The 23,877-nt window shown below is 47.0% G+C and overlaps 5 protein-coding genes; 2 read left to right on the forward strand and 3 right to left on the reverse strand.

Annotated features, from left to right (window-relative positions):
* GSTUM_00009184001 (uncharacterized protein) overlaps window positions 1-203 on the forward strand; it is a 1,496-nt gene extending 1,293 nt beyond the window's left edge. Inside the window, exon 3 of the mRNA XM_002840540.2 lies at window positions 1-203. This exon is cut by the window's left edge and continues 637 nt beyond it.
* Window positions 204-1,157: 954 nt separating this feature from the next.
* GSTUM_00009185001 (uncharacterized protein) lies at window positions 1,158-2,952 on the reverse strand. XM_002840541.2 has 3 exons: window positions 2,669-2,952; window positions 2,247-2,591; window positions 1,158-2,164 (listed from the first exon to the last, which is right to left on the reverse strand). The coding sequence occupies exons 1-3, from the start codon at window positions 2,879-2,881 to the stop codon at window positions 1,262-1,264; spliced, it is 1,461 nt and encodes a 486-aa protein (XP_002840587.1). The 5' UTR covers window positions 2,882-2,952; the 3' UTR covers window positions 1,158-1,261.
* An 8,377-nt stretch (window positions 2,953-11,329) lies between these two features.
* On the forward strand, window positions 11,330-13,780 carry GSTUM_00009186001 (uncharacterized protein). XM_002840542.2 has 3 exons: window positions 11,330-12,335; window positions 12,393-12,841; window positions 12,920-13,780. The coding sequence occupies exons 1-3, from the start codon at window positions 11,392-11,394 to the stop codon at window positions 13,072-13,074; spliced, it is 1,548 nt and encodes a 515-aa protein (XP_002840588.1). The 5' UTR covers window positions 11,330-11,391; the 3' UTR covers window positions 13,075-13,780.
* Window positions 13,781-13,854: 74 nt separating this feature from the next.
* Window positions 13,855-17,037, reverse strand: GSTUM_00009187001 (uncharacterized protein; the record flags this gene model as incomplete). The annotated part of the gene is made up of 7 exons (XM_002840543.1): window positions 13,855-13,960; window positions 14,017-14,234; window positions 14,293-14,373; window positions 14,424-14,459; window positions 14,516-14,578; window positions 14,655-14,705; window positions 14,740-17,037. The coding sequence occupies 7 exons, from the start codon at window positions 17,035-17,037 to the stop codon at window positions 13,855-13,857; spliced, it is 2,853 nt and encodes a 950-aa protein (XP_002840589.1).
* A 3,568-nt stretch (window positions 17,038-20,605) lies between these two features.
* Window positions 20,606-23,512, reverse strand: GSTUM_00009188001 (uncharacterized protein). XM_002840544.2 has 9 exons: window positions 23,291-23,512; window positions 23,055-23,135; window positions 22,864-22,975; window positions 22,497-22,809; window positions 21,987-22,419; window positions 21,536-21,907; window positions 21,436-21,505; window positions 21,022-21,388; window positions 20,606-20,958 (listed from the first exon to the last, which is right to left on the reverse strand). Exons 1-9 carry the CDS (start codon window positions 23,323-23,325, stop codon window positions 20,789-20,791), a joined length of 1,953 nt encoding a protein of 650 aa, XP_002840590.1. The 5' UTR covers window positions 23,326-23,512; the 3' UTR covers window positions 20,606-20,788.
* Window positions 23,513-23,877: the final 365 nt, after the last annotated feature.

Genomic DNA, 23,877 nt, shown 5'->3' on the forward strand with positions numbered 1-23,877 from the left:
CTTGGAGATTCCGGTTTTATGCTACTTTTCTTGGGGTCTGGTGTATGTTTGTTTGCTTTTCGGTTTCATGTTTTCATGTTCTTTTCCCAGGAAGTAGTAGTGAGGTGGAGGTGAGGGATTTCTGGCTGACGTTCTCGTACGGACTGTGGGATAAAAATAGCTTTTCTGGAAACAGATGAACATTAAAAACAGATTTTCACGAATGATCACTCGAATCGTGAAATATTACAAGAACAGTTTAGCTATGTTTGGGTTATGAGAAGTAAATACCTGTATACTTGTAGTTGGCGGCGCACAAACGTTGAAAGTTAACTACAAAATTCCCTTCCTCTAAAACAAAGTACTATAGTGGAATTCCATAAAAGAGTTAAGATACGGAGCGGGAGTATTCTTGATTTCTGAAAAGGTTTCGGAAGCGTATTAGGAGAGTGATTGTTTTTGTCGGTAGAGGGATCTTCGGGCCTCTATGGTAAAATTTCTACACCTGTTATGGTTTTCGAAGGGGAAGGGATGTCTAAATCCATGGGAATTGAGAAATATGCAGATGCAGTGCTGCTAATTATTATCTCATATTATGATCAGTTACCAGCATGAGGAGGACACAGTCCTACGTAAAGTAGGATCGTACAGTCCTGTACCAGAGGAGTGAATTTTTTTTTTCTTTTCTAAAGGTAAAGTGAAATGGGTTTACAAGTAACTTAGTTAATTGATACCGTAAGATCTCGTGAAATTCACCATCTCCCGCAGCCCTGTAATCTCCAAATTCTGGGTCAGAGCTCCTGAGAAGGACTAGCGTTTTTTCCTGACACAAGTATAAGGTCGGCCCCCCCCAACAAGATGTCGGATCTTATCGACTGGTACGGGCACTGGCAATTTTCTAACTTGTCGAAGTAAACCTCCTGTATTGACCTGGGTCGGCGGGAGTAGTGGATTTCGTGGGATTTTGCGGTGCTCCATATATATCTTGTTCTGTCCCTAGTACTCGAAGTTGGGCTTTCGCTTAGTGGAGTACGGTAGGTTGGATGGAGTGTGGTAGGTGTTTCTGAACTTATTATGACATTGTGTTTTGGGTCCCTATTTGTGGGCCAGCTGAGTGGTTACCGTGCTGTCTCGAGTGTCTGCACAATGTAGAGTATCATGGCTGGAACGTGTCATCGTGCTAGTACGGTACTTTGTTCATCCGAAAATGAACAGTCGGGTAGTGTTGAATTTCTACAAAGGGTATCCGCACCGTAGTATTATATAATACCCCCCCACCCCTTTATTCATCCCCAACAAACTCCTTAACAAGCGTAACAACAAGCCTCCTGCTCACCTGCGTATCGAAAACCTGCGCATGGTCCAGGTCTTCACACCAAATCACGGTCAAACCCCCCTCCCCATCAGTCCAAACCACATTCCTATCCTCATTTTTCACTCTATCCCGGCCGGTAAGGTACCTCCAGCACTCAGGAGCATCAACAATCAGGTCGTTCCCACTGATCACGACGCCAACTTTTCTCCCTGCGAGCTCTTCCTTCCAGAGGATGTTCTCTGCCCAGAAGAAGTGGCGGGAGAGCGAATGCGCCACGTCCGGATCTCTGGAGGCGAAGTATTGCAGCTGCCATTCATTCGCTGTGCTTGGAGCGCGGTGGACGAAGTTGTACGCTACGGAGGGGTGGTGTAGTAAGATGGTCACCGGATCCATAAGCATTAGGGATGAGATCCTTGGAGATAGGTGCTCGGAATGTAGTAACCAGGTTGATAACACGGTCCCATAGGAGTGCGAGATCAGCATAAAGTTTCGGATGTCATGCTGCGCCAGTATGGACGTGAATTCCTCCGTGAAGGCAGGCCTGGATAGTGGGGTGTGCGAGAAGCGGAAACTTATCGGCATGAGTTCTAAGACTAAAATGCCGACTTCTGGATCTAGAGTTGCGAGGTCGTGCAGGAAGGGTATGTAAGGGTATAGTCCTATGCCGATGCCATGGAGGAAGACGATGGGGAGCTTGGTGGGATGGGTATGTGGACGGTGCCAGTATGAGATGTGTCGCGCAGATGAGAGGGAGGAGAAGGTTGTGTGTGGGCGTGGTGGGATGATACGGAACCAGGCTCTTGGGGCGAAATGGTTGAAAGAGTGCAGGCGGAAGCGTATGCAAGTTGTTAAATCTACGATAAAAACAACCTATCATGTCCCATCCATCCGTCCATCCATCAATCAGCAGCTGCCACCACCTCCCCCTCGTGCAACAAACGAGAATACCAACAGAATACCAGAGCAAACTCCTATACTCCATGACCGTTCCATCAACCGTTAACCTAACGCACTTCACCCTCTTATTATACCCCCTCTCGAGTTCCCTTCCAAGCCTCCTTTCAAGGAGACAGACATACTCCTCCAACTCCGCAAACTCCTCCGTCCCTCCGCTCCACGACTCGTTTAAGAAGGCCCAAGAGAGAAACTCCCTCACGTTCTCCCGCTTAATTGTTTCCACGGCGGCGCCATGGAACCAGCCGGAAAGGTACGCGTTCACATCTGGCGTCTTGTCAATGCATTTCTCGAACAGAGCCTGTCGGTTAGAGCGCGGGGAGAGCGGGGGGTGTTGCGCTGGCTGTTATAATATCATTTCACATTAGCTCCCTCTCCCTCCATTTTTCCCTTGAAATGAGGAATGGGAAGGGGGGTTACTTTTTGTAATATTAGTTTCCGAGGGATGTACACCGCTGTGAAGAATAGTGCTTCCGCAAACAGGTATACCTCTAGTGCTATTGGCAAACGGAAGTTGGATGGTAGAATGGTGAATCGAGAGATGGTATAGAGGGTGCTGACCGGGGGGATGGATCGTAAGGATGCTATGCAAGTTCTTATGAAGAGGAGTTCTGGTAGGGTGCGGTTTAGCATGCTTTTCGTGGTTCCCTCGAGGGGCTTTGGTGGTGGTGGTTGTAGTGAATAGTTTGGTTGGTTGGTGAGGTGGGTAACTTGGATAAACAAGATGGAGAGAATGAAGTTCGAGTCGAGTTGTCACTGAGCCTCAAGCCTCGGCCGCGTCATCAGTACCGTAGAGGAATCAGGTCTGTTGTCGCGCCTCTTGTGTATCATACAGTATCATAGTTTTATTGGTCCGTCTGAATGATAGGGCTGGGGTGATCTTCCAAGCAAACCCAACCCAACCTCCAGTGAGGAGTTATGATGCTATCACCACAACCGGCGTCTCAAACTGTTGGGAACAGCCCTTTTGGATAAAGTGCAATGTCAAAAGCGCAAATGCTCCTTGTTGGGGAACCATTATCTCCCCCCTATCCAAAAAAAAACACCCCCCGGCCCAACCGGCGAAACTGTAGGGGATAAGAGCGGGATGTATGGTATGATATCATACTCGAATCGACTTGTTGAGCTAGGCGTGGATTTGAGGTAATGAGCATCTTATCCGCGGGATGCTGAATGGGTCTAGGTTTATCAGTGCGAGAGATGGGGGTATGGGTATTTAAACTAGGTTGGGCACCAATGCCCGTATGATAGCAAGTATGATACAAGCATCATACTGGTGATTTCTGTCTAGCGGATCGGGATGGCTGTTATTCCGGGCGGACACTTTGGAGCGAGTGACTGGGTGTGAGTCTTGGGAGTAGACTACGGTATGATACTTTGGAGAAAGGTATCGATAGTGAGCATTCTAATCGTATCCTAGCCGGACAGCTTCTCCCTATATCTACGAGTACTCGATAGAATGCCCCCCCTTTTACCCGCCCTTCCGGGGGAAGTGGCGGTTCAAGTCGTACTCGATCTCTATGTTTAACAGAGGGCTCCTTGGGGGCACTGTGCCCGGGCTGGCTGGAAAACCGCGCAAGTTGGTTACCGATACCCGGTTCCTAAGATAAAACTCGGTTCAATATGTTACCGTAACGTTAGCGGAGTCTCTGTTCTCGTATTCTGCTGACGAGATACGCCGAAACGCATCTTCTACCTCCTGGTGTTGCCGGTATCGCTCGTTGCTGAACTGCCACAAGCAGCGTCTAAACTCCATTCCGGGGTTATTGACTTCCCTGATTTCTCATTTAAGGGAAAAAGATGGTTGGTTCGAGGTATACCGGTATATCATCGAGGGTATGGAAAATACGATACTCGATACGGGCAGGAGAAGCGCGGGTCGCTCGATGGGGGTTTTATGTCCTGCTGGGAGATATGCAGGAAGTAGAGGCTGGGTCCACGGTAGCCTGGGGAGAAGAAATTCTGCTTAGGGGCCTCAGTGGTAGTGCAAACAATTGAGGGGGATTTATGCCTGTTGGTTTAGACATGCAGTGCGCTGTTAAGAGATGTCTTGAGGCGGACCGGCAGTGAGCATGACCAGGAAACATAACCTCAAGAAGGAAAAAAAAACAAAAAACAATATATCAATAACTTGCTACTAACGCGCTATTCTTATTTTCCGGAGACGGGAGGGGGTATCAGAGCATAGTAAGGAAAAAAAAAACCTGTATTGTCTATGCACGAGTAAGGAGTTCAAAGGGTTTTTGCGTATCGCTGAATACGAACGACTGGAGATTGTCAGCTACATGGGAAGGGGATGGTAAGTATAGGATGGGTATTAATTGTTCTGGTGGGAGTGGGGAGGAACCGAAGGCGGTGAAGTCCCCCACAGTGCTTACAAGCTGCGAATATGTCTTGAAGAAAATCCTAATTAGCAGTGACTACTACATCTGACTCTCTATTTGGGGGAGAAAGTATTGAGTTTGCTGGACGATCAACGGTGAGAGGGTGGTTTGATGGTGATGGCCGCCCTCACGGATCGGCTTTGTTCGTGTTCATAACTTGAGAGCCCGAATAGCATTCGGAAATTGCAGTCGTTTTTCTGGGCCAAAGGTGGCATGATAATTCCCACCCCCCCTCAATTTTCCCATCTTGCTTCCCATGGTCGTCAAGGATTAGAGTTAGGTTCGCCGTCTACTTACAATATGATAGCGAGACTGATTTGGGCTACAACTTTATTGATACAACTAAAGTCTTTGATTGCCTAGCCCCCCCCCCCCCTATGGCAGAATGGGGGGGGGGTTGCCTTTCCTGCCCCACGTGATGGATGGTTTTCTATATCAGCTAGTGGGGGGATATTCACACACGAGGAATTCTTTGTCTATAAATACTGGTCACTATCACTACTAACAAATCACACTGAACATTCCTTAATAAAAGATGGTTGGTTTACAAGGGGATCAATGATGACAAAAAAGCAATCAAATATATTTACCTTTATGGGGCTTCTGTTGATTATTAAAGCAAGAAAATAGTGTGGGTTGATGGCAAATGTTCACCCTCGGGAATGGTTCTATTGTGTCCGTACAAGAGAGTCTGTATAGCATTCAGGAATTACAACTGCTCTCAAAGGGATCCGGGGGGGAAGGAAGAAAAAAAAAATCCCGCCGATCGCGACCTCACCCCTTTGCTATCAGGATTTGGCCAGAGTCGGATTCTCCCACAGTCCCCCCAGTTCTCATAGGGTACAGGAATAGCCCACTCTCCTGCCCCACGTGACGGACAGTTCAATAAATACTCGTTGCAGAGGATGAATCGAACTCCGAGGCTCCTGCTAAGTGCACAGGGGTTAAATGGTTCTTGGCATATTAACCACTGCGCCAGCTAGGTATTTCACAGAATACTAACATGGGAACAAATACCTATCCCGCCAGTTCCAGGGAATACTTTATTAAAAAATTTCAACAAAACTTTTGTTTTTACTCTGTGCCATGCCAAATAGCTCATTGATCCTTTTTTCCTCACCTGGGATTAAGGGCAATGAGGTTATCCCATGGGCTGGTGAGACATGCAGAATCGGGACACTCTAAATATAGTAAATATTTAGTTGTATGATTAGCCACCTTGGGATTGGCGTATCATGCGCAATATCAAAAAAAAAAAAAAGACAAAAGAGCGAGATAGCAGAAACAGAACAGAATACAATCACAAACGGTGAAAATCCTTAAAGCACCCATGATCATCACAGAGCGGCAAACAACATGTTGTAAACCAAACAGCAGTTTTGACAACATTGTGGTCATAGAACTTTCATGGTTTCAAGTTACTAACTTGATTTACATGAGTAAGAACTCCCGCAACTCCAATCCTCCGCTTTATACTCGCTCCTGAGTTTGTAATCCTCTTATATCAGCAAAACCAGCACTGACGTCTGTTTTGATAGTTGACCTGTCTTTGATGGGATTGTAGAAGTGGATTTCGGAGGAAGAATGGAGGTAGCTTGGTGTTTTGTGTGATTTTCGATATAAAATGGGGAAGATGCGGGATCGACAATGGGTGGAGTTCATTCCAGCCCTTTGCTAGCAGTTCATCTACTAACCTTCGACGGAATTCAAGTTGACTCAGGATGTTCGTACTGTTGCCGGGTTTGCTGATCTTGGTATAAAGAAAATAAGAGTTCACCAATGTGATATCGAGTAGCTAAAATCATAGAGCAAACCAGTTCCGCCAACACTTCTGATGGGTAGTATAGTTTGCACGGAGCTGAACAGAGATATCAACGCCTCCCATTTGAAAGTTGTAATCAACAATTACTTGAGGAATAGGAAGAAGCTTTTTATTCTCTCTCTCTCCAAAGACCTTCCGAACAGCACGAGCATTGGTACTGGTGGATGCTGGCTTCTTTCTTGTACTTAAGACAAGATTTCGTATATCGTGAATAGTAGTAAGCAGTAAAACAGTACTATTATCTTGCCATAGAACAGCACAAACACCATCTATAACCATACCACTAAGGTGATTCCACTCAAGAATTGTCCTTGCTAGAGGCTTGGAAATTTCCAACTCTTTTGGAAACTCTGGTCGGCCTGGCCGTGTAGTCCCAGTTGCTCCTATGCCGTGCATTCGTAGATACCGAAAAAGCGGAATTGTGGTAAACAAATTGTCTAAGTAAATATTGAACCGAAATCTTTCGAAAGGAAGTAGAAATACCAAGGTACAAACAGCGTGACAGGTAGAAGAAAACTAAAGCTGTTCTAGCCGCCTTGATCTCCTCTCTCCCTCCTCCATCCTAAAAACCCACATTCCCATTTCACGATCTAGCGCAGTATACATTTTGGTCTGTACCGTCATCTCAGTTACTTCATTTCCCACTGCACCTGAATAAAACAAAAATGCCCACGTGTAATCATGGTCACATAATCCCCAGATTTTGTAACCATGATCAATCGGTTTATTTGGCTGCTTAACAATATGGAGACTTCTTCCCTCAAAAGAAACCATTATTTCACCATAGGACAAATTTGTTGAGGGAAAGTAATATTGTTGAAATTTTTGACGAAGGGAGAAAGCTACTGGCTCGAGTTTTCTAAACCAGTTTTGCTTATCGAGTACAATATTGGGTGGGGAAAGATGATAAAATCTTTTAATTTGCTGGTATCGAACTAGTGACATACATTTACAAGGTAAGCCAGCCTGCTTTAATTCCTCTTCCCAATACATCTCAATATTAGGATATTTAACAAATCCCATATAGATTTATATGGAAATAAAAATATATAGCTCCGGACCTTGTAGAGGAACCCAATTTCTTGTGAAACTAGTTTCGGAAGTTGAATGGAGGGCTTGTAGTTTGGTCTCGGTGTAGGCATTTGTGTTTCTAACAATTGTATCAAGGATTTCATTATCGAAAAACAAACTAAAAACTTCGCGTGGTGTTGGACTGGCGGGAAAATTGGTAGGAAAGGTAGGATAGCCTTCATGCTCGAGGAAGGGAGATTTCAGGTAGTCAAAATCGGGCGGTTCAGGTAGGTTTTCAATTTTCGTGCGTTGCTCATCGTTCACAGAGCTCTTGCGCTTCTTGGTTGGCATTCTGGGATAGGGCAGAATTGTGCCTTCTTGTCTCTCGAAGTGATGTGGAAATGGATCATGTACAGTATCCTGTTTGCCACAATATCTAACGTTGTGAATTGCTTACTAATTCCACCTTAGAGTCAACTATTTTTGGAGTGTCCCGATTCTGCATGTCTCACCAGCCCATGGGATAGTACATGACATTGTTAAATATATTTTTTGATTGCATTGTAGGAGCAGATACGTCCTCAAGAGAAGGGAAATCATAAAAACTGGGTAAAAATATGTGACGAACCGCAGCCGGAGTATTAGTGATAGAAAAATGACGGCCAATAGATTCTAGCAGTGCATTAATGGGTATACAAGGAACGTCACAGGAAGCCATGAATGAATGGGGGGGGGTTCGTGGAAGCTCACGCTCTCTTGAGAGAAAGATGGTTTCAACATACCTGTACTTGGAAAGTAGAAGGCTTTTTTTATTTTCATTTATTCCATGACCCCTGGTTATATATAGCTATATCAAAGAGGATTAATTTTGCCATCCCGGATCACGGGCGAGGTATGATACCGAAAAATTATTTCAAGATTATGTCTGGGGTTTGCTGGAGTTTGAGCTGGGGGGTGGATGGCTGTTGAGAGCTCTGTTGGTATCATATACAGAAGGGTTTTCATTCCGTTTGAACTGCAGAGGCAGTTTGGTTCAATTACGATACCACATATTTCAGCGGCCCTCGAACTATAATTTCGAGCTCATAACTAGCATGGGTGACACCAAGGTCTCTATTTATCGCCTCTATCGATGCAAAATAGGTCATCTTAATCCTTCCCGGTATTTAAAATACCTGTAACTGAAATGCCTATAACCTGAAATCTACCCTTTATCCTAACGTGTGATAGTGTTACTCTATAGCTATCTACACCACCCACGGTCTCGGAATACTAGGTACTAGTAGAATGTGCAATCGGGAAGTGAGGCGTGAATTAATTAATAGGGCTGCGGACACGATCACGTTAGCAGCTCACCTGTTTAGATGGCCAGACGGACGTGCTATGCACTGTATACTTTGTTCTATAGCTCTGTGGGGGTGGGGAATACATTGATCTATCCCATGTCTACAAGTCCAACGTGCAGATTCCTGCAAGTTGAAGTATCAATATAGGAAATACCCCCAGATCTTTGATCTCCAGGACTTCCGTCAACCCACGAATACCTTGGCAGACACCTGCGGTGGTTTAGGAAATCCCGAGAGCAACTTTTCCTTTCGTGCCCCACACGTGAAAGATCTGCGAGTGATCTTGCATGACCGGTGGGGGGACTTACAGATTAAATCAAAGGTTCATTTATCCCTCCTACAGTGAGCCTCTCCCGCATCAACCGCACACCGCGTCCACTTCCCATCCGTCAAACATCGCGAGACATTCCGCCGTACCTGGGGAAAACTTACTGGCAGAGCAGCTAGCTATTACAAGGCTCATTATTACTATCGGGGAGAACCGGTATGATACCATACTATGCTACGTTACGGTTCTAGGTTCCAGTACCGTACCGGCGAACGGTATCTTGGGCCGAAATCTTTGATCCCGGGTATCACTAATCAAGAATTTTCCCCGCTTTGGGATACAGAGCCGGATTTTCCGTGTGATTACTGAACAGATCATCGCTGACCCTGTGGTTAATCTCCTACCCTTCCTTCCTCTCCTCCTATATATCATACCCTTACTGGTATTTTTCTTCCAACCTTCAGTTCTTGCCTTCCCTGGTCTTTTTTTCATCTATTCCATCGCTATCACTGGCTATGTTAATAGCGTCTATTAAGGCAGTAGCCTCATAACATACAGTATTAATTTATGTATCATATGATAACGACAATATTATCATATTAAGCAGTCACACCTTCTAAACCCCAACCAATCAGGCTACGATTGACCGCCAACGCGAGTAAGGAAGCACTGGCAAACTAGCCAGCCTAAGCAATCGCTAACCAGAACGGTTGTGAAACCTCAAACAGCTCAAAAAAGGGCCTAATCTGATGGCGCCCACAATTAATTATATCCAGCGGAAAATCCGGAACAATATGGAATAAATAAAGCAACCGGACAAAACTCTTGCTGGAGCGAAATTCCTCCCTCTGCCGGAGATCACGGGCGCTATAATAGGGGAGGGGTATGGCGCAATTAGTAGTCTGTGTTCGGGGGCGCCGTTAAAGGTGCAAAGAGAAAGCCTGTCCCACCAAGACTTTTTGTCCGACCGACCGACCGGCTGACTGTGTATTTTCCGCAAACGGGAAGCGCATCCTGAAACGGCGTTTGGGTGATTGGCTGTGGTGTGGGAGTGAGAGTGACAGGCTATGAGGCTCCAAGGTATTCGCTCCTGCGCATTTGGGGTGGGTTGGCTGTTCGTGGGATGAAGTTGGTTTTCTCAACTCAGCTCACGATGAGTCTCGCTTACCCCGTGATACAATTGGCTCGGCGAGACCGAGGATATCAGCCCTCTTAGTGCAGATTCCACGGGCTTTAAAAAATTATCGCCAACTCCGGGGGTGTTTGGATGATATGGCATTATCGGGCTGCCGTTTCGTAATGGTGTTGTAGGAACGACCTACACTTCCCTGCTGTTCAGTGCGAGGCAAGTATAGCGCATGAGTGCTCAAGTAAGGTGGTGTGCTCAAACACACCCCAGTATGATACTGCGCTCTGGGAGCACTCTTGAGCGCTTTCCAAGTAGGCACCTCGGTGTCACGGTACAGTACAGTACACCCGAAGCACAAATTGACAATCGTCAATATCGTAGGGTATTATCCCATGGATGCATCCATTTCCAAGTCAAGTTTTGTAGCCAGCGATAACTTGACGCAAACCACGACGACAAAACCCCGCCAACCAATACCCAACCTGGTTTCATACAATTAATACCCTGCAGCTATCGCAACCACCGGTAATGCTCAGTCTCGGCGGCACCGAGTCACCGGATAGTTCCTCCACCCCCTAGAGGGTCTAGGGTCTTGGCCATCGATAACAGCAATAGCCTTTGATCCTTTTTCCACCTCGGCTTAATTATAGTTTGCTACTTGTAACGTTCAGAGGGCAGATTACTTTGAGCACAGCACATCAACGGTTGAATCCTACTCGAGTACTCGAGTACAAGTAAAGAACTGTACCGGTGCAGTAGTGATTTAGAACAGTAGCTGGAATTGACGGATCGGGTTAGCGCATGATGCAAGAGCAGTATGATACCAGGTGTACGGGATCCGGAAATGCGGTTGAGAGGCTGGGGGCTGGGGGGTAACAGGCGTGTCGTGGCGGTTCTAACCAAGGATAATTGATTAACATACTAGGTAGTATAGTACTTGTACCAGTGCTGTGGGATAGTATTCTATCATACAAGAGGAGGTGTGCTTACTACGGCGAGGGATAATGAAAAAAAAAAAAAAAAAAAAAAGAGTGAGTGTGGGCTGGACTACCGAGGTTCCGTGTGAAGCATAAATAAACTTGTTTCTCCATTTCCCGTCCGACTGCTGAGATAAAACGTAAATTAGCACTTCACTCAACTTCACATCGACTCCCAACGACCCCACGATTAACCCATCGTCGACATGGAGCTAGCCTTCAAGCTCCTCTTCCCCCTGGCTACCGCTTTTTACCTCCTACCAAAGCTGATAGCTTGCCTTATAATAGCCCACCAAAACCGTAAATTCGCCAAATCCCACAACTGTCTCCCACCCCGCCGCCTCCCCTCCTCCTTCCTGGGCCTGCCAAACTGGGTGCGCTTAATGCGCGCCGCCAAGCGCGGTGAGGCCCTCGAGCACATCGCAAACCGCTATCCAACCTACGGCAATACATGGAAAGGCCGTGTCCTGATCGGCACAACAATCGGTACCATCGAGCCAGAGAATATAAAAGCCATCCTCGCCACAAGTTTCAAGGACTTTTCTCTGGGCCCTGAACGTCACGATAATTTTTACCCACTGCTTGGAGACGGGATATTCACGCTTGATGGTGCTGGATGGGAGCATTCTAGGGCGAATTTGAGGCCGCAGTTTTCGAGAGAGCAAGTTAGTGATGTCGAAGCGTTGGAGGTGCACGTACAGCGGTTGATGGACCGGCTACCAGGGGCGGATGGTGAAGCCGCGGACTTGCAGCCGTTGTTTTATTGCCTGACGTTGGACTCCGCGACCGAGTTTTTGCTCGGGGAGAGTGTGGACTCGTTGCTTTCGCCCAAGCTAATCCCCACCGGGACTATCAGCAGAGGGAAAGAGGAGATGTCGTTCGCCCAGGCATTCAACGTTTCTCAGGGGTATTTGATTCAGCGCGCGAGGTTACGGGGGCTGTACTGGATGGTGAACCCGAAGAAGTTTAGAGATGCAAATGCGATTGTGCATAGGCTTGTAGATAGATACGTCGATATGGCGCTGAACCCCGAGAAGCGTACGAGGAAGGTTTCTGAGAACAAGTATGTTTTTCTAGATGCTATTGCTGCTGAAACCAAGGATCCGAAGTACCTTCGCGATCAGATCTTGAATATCCTTCTTGCTGGACGGTAACCACCTCCCACGCCCTCCTTCCTCGTAACCGGCCAATTAACGAGAGTTAACAGGGATACAACTGCTGGCCTCCTCGGCTTCACATTCTGGCTCCTAGCCCGCCACCCCCACATCTACCAGAAGCTCCGCGAAAAGATCCTCGAGGCATTCGGCACCGGCGGCGATGGCGAGGGAAAGCGTCCATCCTTCTCCGCCCTTAAAGACGTTACATACCTCCGTTACGTACTCAACGAAACCCTCCGCCTGTACCCCTCTGTCCCACTGAATGGGCGCACCGCCGTGCGCAACACCGTCCTCCCGCGCGGCGGTGGGGAGGACGGGTTATCGCCCGTGTTCATACCCAAAGGACAGAGGGTAGACTATACTTGTTATGGACTGCATAGGAGAAAGGACCTGTACGGCGAGGATGCGGACGCATTTCGGCCCGAGAGGTGGGGAGAGGGAGTCGGGAGAGGGTGGGACTTCCTGCCGTTCAACGGGGGGCCGAGGATTTGTCTTGGGCGTATGCCTTTCCACCCAGTGATAGCATTGGCAGTAGTATGATATCGGCAGGACAGTTGCTAACTTTTGGTGTGAATAGAGCAATACGCCCTGACCGAAGCCTCTTACACAGTTACCAGGATTTTGCAAAAGTATGCAAGGATTGAAGTTGCTGATACGTATACGGGCCCGATGATGGACCTGACGTTGACGATAGCTCCTAAAGAGGTGCTTTTGAGACTTTGGAAGGCGTGACCCACCATCCATCTCACGCATTTCTTCTCGTTTCCTCCACTTTAATCCCCCTTATTTGTTTTATTCCCCCTTATTTGTTTTATTCCCCTTCCCCTTCTTTCTCTTTCCGTGTAGGTACCGGTATTGCGTATCGGGCGGGGGTTTGTAGGCCTCTTTTTTTTCTTTTCTTTTTTTCCCCCCAATGGTCAGGACCTGGCCGGAAGGGAGCTGTAACTTGCCTTGGTCACGATTATGCGATTATTTTTCTTTTCGTTCACCGCGTGATGTTCTGGCCAGGTGTTGAGCATGAGTAAGGAGTAGGTTGAATCGCGAGGAATAGAGGGTTGTTGGATTATCACCGGTAATTTACAAGTAGTAGGACCAGCACGGGCTTGATTCACCCGGGTCGCTTTCCGGTGTGTGCTCCGAGACAGTATGATACTATATAATACTGGTACAGTACAGTACTCGGGTATGGACGTGGGTGACCGGACTGACAGGGATTAAGAAATCTATGTATCGAGCACTATCGCTAAGGGATCCTGCTTGATTGCTAGATGTAGAGAAAAACCGCTCACCCTGGTATTCGTATCCCACCGAATGTCATTTACAAAGGCTCTACTGTATGTACCTACTATACAGTATAGATACATACATATGGAATGAAAACGAAAACTCTGGGAGAAAACACTGAAGTGCGGCCATAAACGTCATTACACACGAAAAACTGAATATATAATACATAGCCCCATCAACAGTAGTACCCTTTCGGAACGCCGTGTCAGAACCACTATTCAGAATTTAAAACTCCTCGTCCTCTATCTTAAAAAGCCCACTTCTCCTCTTCTCAGCCTCCCACCTTTCAAACCACCTGTTCATCTTATCTCTGCTTGCTTCACTGCCAATACTACGGCCCCTTCGTCAACAATTTGAAGCGAAAGTATGGAAGAATAGGAGAAATACTTGACAGTAGGAATAATTTTCCTAATATTTAGCGCACAGCAGAACATGGTCAGCTCTCGGAAACTGCTATGCTCGCTGTATGGCACTGAATAACATTTTGACTCTCTAGTACTTCCGTGCTGAGGGAGCAATTCTGAGAGCCGGTACTCCCCCTTCCAACTGGCAGAGTGAAGGACATTGTTTACGGAGGGAGAGTCTGTAAGGCGGTTTGATGGCGGCTAGGTTCATTTTCGTTAGCTATTGTGTTGGTGTATCGTGAGTTACAGGGGAAATTACTCGGTAGCTCCAGCCGGAGGGGCGAAGGCCGACTATGCGGGAAAAATGTGGGTTGAACTTGTTGAGGTAGTCTCGCAGAGTCTGTGTCCATTATTAGCGGTCGGGGTGTTTCTTGGAAGAGGAGAGCGAACCTCGGGGTTAATTTTCATTAGCGGTGTCATGTGGACCTGGGCTTCGTTCGGATCACTGGTCAATCTCGAATTAAGCTCTTCGTCCTCAAGACACTGGCAAATTTTGATCTTATCTTGTGGTGCGAAGATTTTGGAGCAAAGAGCTTTTGCAATTCCTATTGATTTTTGGTAATAATTAATACCACAATATCCAATAAATTTTATTGTCCGGGGTAGGTGACTTGCCTAAACAGACTTTCTCTTTTCCGATACTATAGGTCCCCACAACAACGAGGAGCTTCCCTTTCCCCTTACCACCGACTTTGCTACCTTGTACGAATTTTCCCATCCTATTCATCAGAGTTGCTGTTTTCGCGAACGTCCCTCCTTGACCATCAATTGATTCTTTATTAAGTCCCACACAAAGCTCCTCGCAAGCTTTGATAACACTCTTTTGACTAGGGAATGCATATTTCGGATTAAGGTATGTGGTGTCCAGGTATACCGAATCCAGTTTTTGTCCCTTAACGCCGTCTTTTCCCGGTCTCAACAGAGGATGATTCAGATGCTTTGCCGAAGCTCTGAAATCGCCGCAATGGAGAATTCTCTGCTTGCCCAGCCTTCCGACACAGTCTTGCTCGAATAAGAATAGCATGCTTCCCGGACAATGGTTCGCATCCAACCCTCTCACACGAATCCCATCAACCACATCCGTCCACTCTTCAAATGGGAATTCCTGCACGTACTTAGGATCGACTCTCAACTTCATGCGCACAAGGTTGGCTGTAGCACGGGAACACCATATAGGGCCGTGGTCCCATTTAGAAGTCAGACCAACATAATGGTCACTGTGGAAGTGGCTAAGAAAGTATGCCTGACACCCAGGAATGCTGCCATACTTGAACGCATCCACGGTTATTGACCCTCCAAATAGCATCTTAAAAAACGGGCATGTTTTCTGCGCTCCCCATTTCCCACGCGGCTCCATCTCAGACTTGGCAGCAGACGCCCATGCCTGTGACTCGATGTTTCGAGACATTATTTTTGTGAATGCTGAGGGTGACTCTGGAATTTTCGATATGTGTGCAGGGCCTTTAGAGAAGAACGGAGATACTACTGGAGAACGTACGCTGGGCTTGGGAAATGGTAGGGGTACTGGCTTGCCATCTAAACAGCCATTGACGTGAGCATTTGCGTCTCTCTCTGATAAATGTGAAATTTCAGCGGCACACATTGGACAATGTAGTATTTCCTCATCCCGCGATATATCCCGGCTTCCAGTCCTATCTGGCTCCATGATCATTTGAATTTCCTCAGGAGAAAGATCATCCAAGTCCTGAAAGCCCTGTTCGATTGCCCCAGAGATTGGATCGAAAAGATGTCTGTCCTCGTTTTCTTCAAACCCCACCTCTTCAAAGTCCTCGATATTCTCGAAATCGTCAACCAAGACACTATTGCCTATTTGCGATCCATTCGGCGGGAACCCACCGATTTCAGTGGACGGTTCCTTAATAAACTGACCCCTCTTGTCCTCTGGCACATACGAAGCCTTTTCCTCAGCTATAGCTTTTTCTAGCGTTAATTTCCAGGCTAGATCATCAGCGCTCTTCACATAAGACCTATCATCTGGTGCATCTAAGTCATTAACATCTGCCCAAGGTCGTTTTCTGAGCCCACGAAAGGGACTTGGTGTAGAGCCCTTTCTACTAAACAGCATTGAGCGACCCGGATCCAGTTTCAAACCTCCTGGGCCAAAGACCATGTCTGCAGAGATGTTAGGCTTTGGTGGCGGTGTCTCCGGTAGGGTAGCATGGACTGGGGTCCGACCTTGTAATGACGGTGGAGGTGGTGTGCATTCCTTAGTTCCGGTCCCTTCCTTGAAGACAACACCTTCTTCAAGTTCGAGAGTGCCGTCCGGATTCGATTCTTGATCTCCCAAAACCTCCTGAGCCCCCAACCCTGTGGGGGAGTCCTTCTCAACCTCCGAGAGCTCGTCTATAAAGTCCGGCCTACTAACAATTTTAGATTCCGGAGACCAACTATCATCCCCGCCCTCATCTTCCGGGTCAGAGACATCCAAGTTGTATCCTCCATGTTTGATGAATAAACTGTCGTTTTTTGCACCAACTTCCACGGGTTCTTTTCCATTTAATCCATTACCACCGCCCGCATCCTTTCCTTCCGACGCCGGTTTAAAGAAATTCAATATAGAACCATTTTTCCCTGTTTTCCCTCTGGCGCCTTGGGGGGAAAAAGGGCTTTGCGACTTCTTCAACGTGTTGAGTAATGACTGATGCGGCTTCAACAGCGTTTGTTTCGGATTAGCCGAGCCCGGTGTATGAAAGGTCTTCTGTTTTTTCGCCGACGACGGGGAGCTCTGGCTCCCCGAAAAGGATAACGGGGAAAGCGAGAACTGTCCGAGACTCGAACCAGCAGAACCGCCCACGGGAGGCTCTTGCATCATGCGTTGTGCGGCAGCAGTGGTGGTCGCGATAGCTGATGAACGGTGCCGGGGTTTGTAGACGATTCTTGGGAGGGTTTCGCGTATTGAAAAATCAATTACCAGTATACGGACGCGTTGCGGGGCAACGCGCCTGAGGGGGCGTGACGCTTTTACCTGAAATGATCGGATCATGAGTTAGATTGTTTTTCTAAAAAAAGAGGGTTTAGAACACTTGTATTTTATCTTATTTTTTAGAGCTCTCTAAGGACTTGTGACTCTGGGGAAATTCTTGGATAATTTGCTGATCGCGATAGCGTTTTTCATCGGTGAAAAAAATTATGGCATCCTGGTTCGAGAAACTCGACTGCTCGCCCTCTCCCACCGGATGATACCAAGTAGTTTTCAAAAGTATCCGGACGCCTTGGCGCCAAGATAGGCAATATAAGTGCCAAGGCGTCCGGATACTTTTGAAAACGGGTAGTACTCGGGCAAATGTCATAAAAAGCCTGAAAATTTGTGGCGGCGGCGGCAAAGCAGGGGTTGTGGTGGTCGATCGATAAAACGCCGTGAAAAGAAATAGTCTACTGTATCAAGTGCAAGCATTGTAGGAGCCAGAAACCGAGACCAGCTGCTGCTCACGACAAGTACTGTACCCGATAGGTTCTTACTAATCCTTTTTTCCGCTTGTTATATCCAGACCCGCACATACTCGAGTCGAATTAAGACTGCTATATTCCAAATTAGTCGTCCCTGTATCCATACTATCAAAGCATGAACAGAACCTCTTATCGCATCCGGCCATTTCTGCTCGAGCAGTCTATCGCAGTCAACCGCACTGCACAGGAAATTCTGGCAGACACACACCGGTACTTGTAACACCTTTAAATGCGCTTGACAGCGCACAAACTAAATTTACTTTACCATGTCGAATTGCTCGTTAATTTGGTGAATGACAGTGATCGTATACTGTACTGTACTGTACCCATACCTTTTACCTCTGGTAACGAATAAGAGTAGGATTTTCAACCACTTCTCCTGTGGGGATTATGGCTCTATTAGATGATAATGGAACATTCCCTGAACATTGACGGAGAGAAGACAGATTTCATGGGGATAATTCGGTTTGGAAGCACGATGGGTCGAGATTTTTGCCGGCGCAAGGAGACGTCTTGGACATGTTAACCACTCTACTACTAATCCCCCTGGCGAAACCGGTCGATAGATATATGCCAAGGTATCAACCTGTAATTAGCCCAAACTTGGCAAATTAACATACAAGTGCTAAATCCAGAACGAGTCTCAGTTGGCGCCCTAACCTTGGCACGGCTACAAGTATCATACCTCGTGGTTACTCAGGAAATAATAGCTACCCGTTGAGGCCAGAGCCGCCATCTTGTATCAGGATCTCGTTGAAGTTCCCCCTCTTGGATCCTCCACTTGCGATAACCTTTCCACTCGAGACAGTGCTCATGAGAGGTGCCCAACGTGGATAGCCAATGAGGAAGCACCCCTCCTCTCTATGCATGGCAGAATGAGTACAATGCGGTATGGCATATGACATTAATATATCGAGGATTACGACTTCCAGGACCAGCATAAAAAGTACCCGTAGTGGAATTATGTCGGTTTCGGATTGCTCAATAAGCATAGATCAAAGTAATAGCCGATAAATTAACATGTGGTATTTCTGTTCCCAGTCCCCAACACGCCATACCAATGCTTCTTATATTTGCGGTAGGATGTCACTCAGTTATCTTTAGCAGTTAACTTATCATAGCCACCTCTCGCTAGGTCCCCAGAGCTGGCATGGTATGAATACGAGTCATCTTCTATGACTACTGCAATTCTCGAGCCAGCTGGGATTTCATCCACGACCCTAGGACTGTTCGAGCACATTGGTCTACTCCAAGAGCCGAACCGGTTCAACCAGGATCGCGCTAAACAGTACACCCCCACCATCCAAAAGTTTGAGCTTAATGGGTATCCCAGGTCGGCCTCCCGACAGCCCAACCCAACTTAAACCTAGCCCAGGTTGGTCCAGAAATGGCAGCCCCAGGTTCTAGGGCTTGTGTTCCAGAGATGAGGCGGTAGGCTGCAGGTCCTTGCGCTCGCGATATTCAAATAGTAGGATAGGGAAACTGGGAGAGAATCGAACTCCATAAAGAATAGAAGCATGATAGGTAGTGGTAGCTCAATTCATTGGTTCACCGATTGACTGAAAATTGCTTAATTACTTGAATAGACTTAAGAAAGGCATTATCCTCTCTAGACTTCTCCAGGGCGGGGCCGGGAAGGCCGGGAATCCGACCGCAGTAGTAAATGCTGGAGGTATTACAGAATATGAGGCCAAGAATTACGATTCTAGGACCAGATTCTAGGTACGGTGGATCTGCAGGATGAGATATCGTTATCAATTCTAGAAGACAAAGGAGAGGGGGACAAAAGAGTAAAAGAGAGAAGAAGGAAGAAGAGGAAAGGAGTAAACGGTGGCGACTGGACGCATACTCACGTGGAACAAGACGACCCTGGACGCCATAAGTAAATGCTGTGAGAACGCGCAGACATGAGAGACCAAAGGGAAGGTCAGGACCGAGTGCGTTATCGAGACCACAATGGGACCGAAGGTTTCACACGGTGGAGTGAAGAGGCTTGAGGAGGTGAGAGTGGTTGTGTGCGGCGAGGATGATTGACGCAGTTTTGAGTAAAAGGTAGCATCATAAAGGCGATAAAAAGGGTGAAGGTGGTGGTGTTAAGTGTTAGAATACACTTTGCGCTGCCTTGCGTAATCCCGCATCCTGATGATTTCCTCATGCTTGCTTTCCCATACTGCACCTTAGTTTTCGTCTCTCCTTTTCTCTCACGCTTTTTCTCACTCATATTCTGCTTTGTTCAACCATTGTTTTCAACATTAAGGGCTGAGGATCTCCATTTGGAGAAATGGACGAAAGGAAGGGAGGGGGTTTATAATTAAGAATTTTTTTCTCTCGACACAGTGCGTACTAGCGCGGATATTTACAACACGTTAGGATGTATTGCATTCCAATGAACCCGAACACGGAATTAGAAATATATTCTTAACCGACCCGAGTGACATCTCATGCTTCCACACCCAAACTCATTATCCTCAAACTCTCAAGCTCACCAAGTCCTCACATAAGCCAAGAAAATACCCTTCTATGTATGGCACCTCCATTTCTTCCTCTCACCTCTCATCTCACCCCCCCTCATCCTACTCCTCCCCCCAGCCGCGTAAACCCAAACCGCTACAATGTGCTCCAAAGTGATGTATAGCCTCTTCCCCACGGCCTCGACGGTCTCAATGCCACAGCGGTTCGCAACTCGACGCTACTCTACCCGGAAATGGGGGTTTTCGAAAGTGAAATGAGCGAGAGCTGAGGTTGGTGAGCAGGTTTCAGATATTTATGACATTAAACTACCACACGAGCCGCTTAAGTTCACCTCGAAATTTAATTTATGATCCTAACGGCAATACTTGTATCTCCCATCTATCTCTGCTAATGCCTATTTATAAATCCATACTTCGGTATTTCCGGAGGTGATTTTCGAAAATCTCCCCCCCTCTCTCTCACTCGGCTTCTGGTGGCGCCAGGGGTGATGATATTTAACCCTCCTCCCCACAATACGCCAAAATTGTTTGAGGTGCACCATGTTCTACGAATGTTACACCCATGGACTCTCTCACAGACCAACCTTCCGCCACTCCTATCTCTGGTCAATATCCTTGAGCACTTCCATAGAGTCCTTAGAAGCCTATATATATTCCGCGATTCAATGAACGGGAAACAGAATTCCCTAGTAGTCTGACCTTTCACAACCTGTCGCCCGGGAGGTGATCCGCCCAAGGCCACCTACCACACCCGATGGTCTGATGAGGCGCAATTAGGGGGAAAAGTTCTCAGAATTCACTACTTAAACCTAGACACTAAAAGTACTGCATATCAAAGCCCCTTTCGAAATCCCATACATCATCCTCAGCCCTCATATGCCCTTGCTCTGCCATATGAAGAGCAAAGTCGTCCCTCAGCCACCTCCTCTCGCCCTCCTGTCTTGACCCCTCCCTCTCATCTCCCTGGACCCTAATATCACCTGCGTCTATCCCTACAATCAATAACACTCGTTCCAGAAGTTTACTCAATTGCTTGTGCGTTCTCATACTCGCCATGTCGTTTCCCGATATCCCATGCAGCCACTTGACAACTTGACGCATATCGTTGATAATACCGATATCAACGTTCGAAGCCCTTTGGCGAATTGTTTCAAGAAGTAGAATTGCTTCGGCAGCGACGAGATAGTGCAACACGCACCACCACGGTATCTTCATCAACTGCTCTCGCTTATCTTCACTTGTATCAGCAACAAGGGAGATAATATTCCGGGCAGAGTTGACGCATGTCTGGGCGCCCGAGCGGTTTAGTTCTTCACTGAATCCTACTTCTTTGGCAACACCAAGTTCTAATTGGCAGATGCATGGACGGAAGATCAGGATCCTAATATTGTGGTAACGGAGAGCAAGGTCGAGCCTCTATTCAAATTTAGGACAAAAAGTGTACAAGGGTGGAAGAAGTATACCTGGTTCATAAAGGTTTTATCATCGTTGCTATCGCGAGTGCCATTGAATGACAAACTCGGGATTAGCTTGCTCTTCCACTTTGTTAGCCGTCGATCAAACCTTTCCATGGTCTCCTGAACATGCCCCCAGCTCTTTTGCATCACAAATCTACTTCGCGTGGAGTACAATTGGCTTAGAACTTCAGACGCGATTGACGATAACTTAATATGCGCAGCGAAATATGCGTCTTGAGCAGGATCAGATTCGAGGTCGAGGTCTTTTGATCTGGGCAATGGTGCACTGCTTTGATGGGCCTGTAGTGCAGATGGTCGTCCTGTAATCAGTCCGAGGGTCCTCTCCAAGTAGCAAACAGAATACCAGACCCTAACGCGCATTTCCTTTTGGCCAGCGTTTAGGGTCGAAGCGACGTTTCGGAGATGGAGGCCCATGCCATACGAAAGGCGAATTGCAAGCCCTGCAACATTCCAGGAACTACCATTTTAAGTATCAATACATTAGCTTTCCGTATTATTATTTGACAAAAAATAGGGCGAGGGTCGGAAAACACTACCGATTTGTTTGTTTACTTGCCAGTAAATACATTCCTGTTAATCCCATCGCTTGAACATTCTGCAGCGTAGCAATCTCAAATACCAGTCCTCCATCCAATGCCCCTAAGAGTCTTGCACGGAGAAAAAAAGTTACATGGTGCCAGATGTCTGCTTTATTCTCGCCGATCATAGATAAATGTCTCGCACCAATCGCAAACACTAGGTTCATGATTGCGAGCCATTTTCTCGCAACCTTTCCAGGATCTCGGGTTTGATATAACAACTCAAACTGATTCTTGAAAAGCCCCTTATAAATGATGGGGAATAGCGGATGAACCGTCTCAAAGTATACGTTAACGAGAGAGTTTGCCAAGTCTTTGGGCGGGAGAGCGTAGGCGTCAATTTGCTTGCCGGAGAAGGAGATATCGATGTCATCAAGGTGGTATGTCCATCCTAGGGATATTTCTGTTAGCTCTAAATTCGGGTAAGAGTAGTGCTTGGGGCCGGAGGTTCTATTGGGCCATGCATACCAACTTCCTCTCCTTGTTCCCATACCCCACCTTCTAACTGATTTGGTTCATCGGCCTGGACGCTATCGGGACATTTTTTGATCTCCTCCTTCAAAAGATTTATCCATAAAACTTCAGAGCTTCTGCCCATATACCCGATAGGTTTGTTGATAGAAAGCGTATTGATATCCTCTGCCAGGTCGTCCGGATTGTCATCTGAATCCCAATCGTCCGAGGGCTCCGATTCACTATCTAGCTGAAGGTCCGGGGGTAGACTCTCTTGAATGATTTGCTCACGAGGGGATTTACCGGCCGCTATAGAAGATGTTCGAGGCTAGAGCAGATATCACTATGGGATGCAAGTACAATCTGAAAAGGGGAAGCTCACCACTCTGAGGGCATCTTGTACAGCTGCTTGCATAGCACTATCTAGTCCCGGCAGAAGCTCTCGCAGTAGCTTCTCGTAAGCCTCCGTTCTAGCTTCGAGCTCTTGTAACCGCCTAGAAAATATTATTTCCAGCCCTTGTCTTTAGAGAGTGGTAACATGCGTAAAGTGGCATGGTCGGAACAAAAACTTACTTCCTCACCATCTCTCTTTTGCCCTCACCATAATAGCAATTTATTTTGTAGTCAGCACAGTGGCTACATACTGGCCTTTGGCTATTAGTTAGGATGATAGGCCAAAAAAAGGTATAAAAAGTGAAGATAGGAAAGATAAAAAAGGAAATTGAGGGGTAGTGGACGTGCCTCTGCGCATCGCACTGTCAAAATAATGTCTGTTAGCCGCGGCCCACGACTACCTTGATTTGTTGTACCTTAGTCTTCCGTTGTCTACATGGCTCACAAGCATGAGACGCCCTCTTCTTATTTCTTCGTTCCGCAGCTCTGCTGCTCAACGTTCTAGCTCTCGGAATAGGCACCTTTGCCCTCCCAGATGGGGGGCCCATCTCCGTTCCAGCATCGCCCCCGACAGCTGTAGGGTAGGCTCCTCCAAAATCCATATGATCAATTGATCAAATGGTGATGAAAGAGAGGTTTGAAAGGTTGTAGAAAGAATTAGGAGATGTGGGAAATGACGGCAATAAAAAGAGAAGGTCCCAAGGGATCAAGAATTATTTGTGGATTTCCCTCGAATGGTATGACGTATATTTAAAGCAGGTTTAGTAAAGGATATGGTAGTGCAGCCCATGAGCGAGCGAGCCGAGAAAAGCGTCCCGAGAGCATCAAAAAGGATTTATGATACGCTCCATAAGCGGGCATCTGACAGAAACCCATGTGTAAGCACTACACAGTACGTACTGGTGCTCTATCATATCACACCTTTACCCAACCGTAGACCGGCGAGACCCCGAGGGAGGATATCGGCCATGGAAATGCCTACCCAAAGTCGCTGACGCCAAAC

This window comes from Tuber melanosporum (genome assembly GCF_000151645.1).
Source record: "Tuber melanosporum whole genome shotgun sequence assembly, scaffold_53, strain Mel28".
Taxonomy (NCBI): domain Eukaryota; kingdom Fungi; phylum Ascomycota; class Pezizomycetes; order Pezizales; family Tuberaceae; genus Tuber; species Tuber melanosporum.

What these genes read in the sequence shown, in the direction of transcription:
- GSTUM_00009185001 (XM_002840541.2), bottom strand. Translation starts at nt 2,881, where the DNA reads ATGCTAAACCGCACCCTACCAGAACTCCTCTTCATAAGAACTTGCATA. An exon ending in GGAAACTAATATTACAAAAA is followed by an intron (nt 2,592 to 2,668) that starts GTAACCCCCCTT and finishes ATATTATAACAG; the next exon opens with CCAGCGCAACACCCCCCGCT. An exon ending in GGAGTTTGCTCTGGTATTCT is followed by an intron (nt 2,165 to 2,246) that starts GTTGGTATTCTC and finishes GGGACATGATAG; the next exon opens with GTTGTTTTTATCGTAGATTT.
- GSTUM_00009186001 (XM_002840542.2), top strand. Translation starts at nt 11,392, where the DNA reads ATGGAGCTAGCCTTCAAGCTCCTCTTCCCCCTGGCTACCGCTTTTTAC. An exon ending in AATATCCTTCTTGCTGGACG is followed by an intron (nt 12,336 to 12,392) that starts GTAACCACCTCC and finishes GAGAGTTAACAG; the next exon opens with GGATACAACTGCTGGCCTCC. An exon ending in GCCGAGGATTTGTCTTGGGC is followed by an intron (nt 12,842 to 12,919) that starts GTATGCCTTTCC and finishes TGGTGTGAATAG; the next exon opens with AGCAATACGCCCTGACCGAA.
- GSTUM_00009188001 (XM_002840544.2), bottom strand. Translation starts at nt 23,325, where the DNA reads ATGCTTGTGAGCCATGTAGACAACGGAAGACTAAG. An exon ending in ATAAAACCTTTATGAACCAG is followed by an intron (nt 21,389 to 21,435) that starts GTATACTTCTTC and finishes AAATTTGAATAG; the next exon opens with AGGCTCGACCTTGCTCTCCG. An exon ending in ATCGGGAAACGACATGGCGA is followed by an intron (nt 20,959 to 21,021) that starts GTATGAGAACGC and finishes TTGTAGGGATAG; the next exon opens with ACGCAGGTGATATTAGGGTC.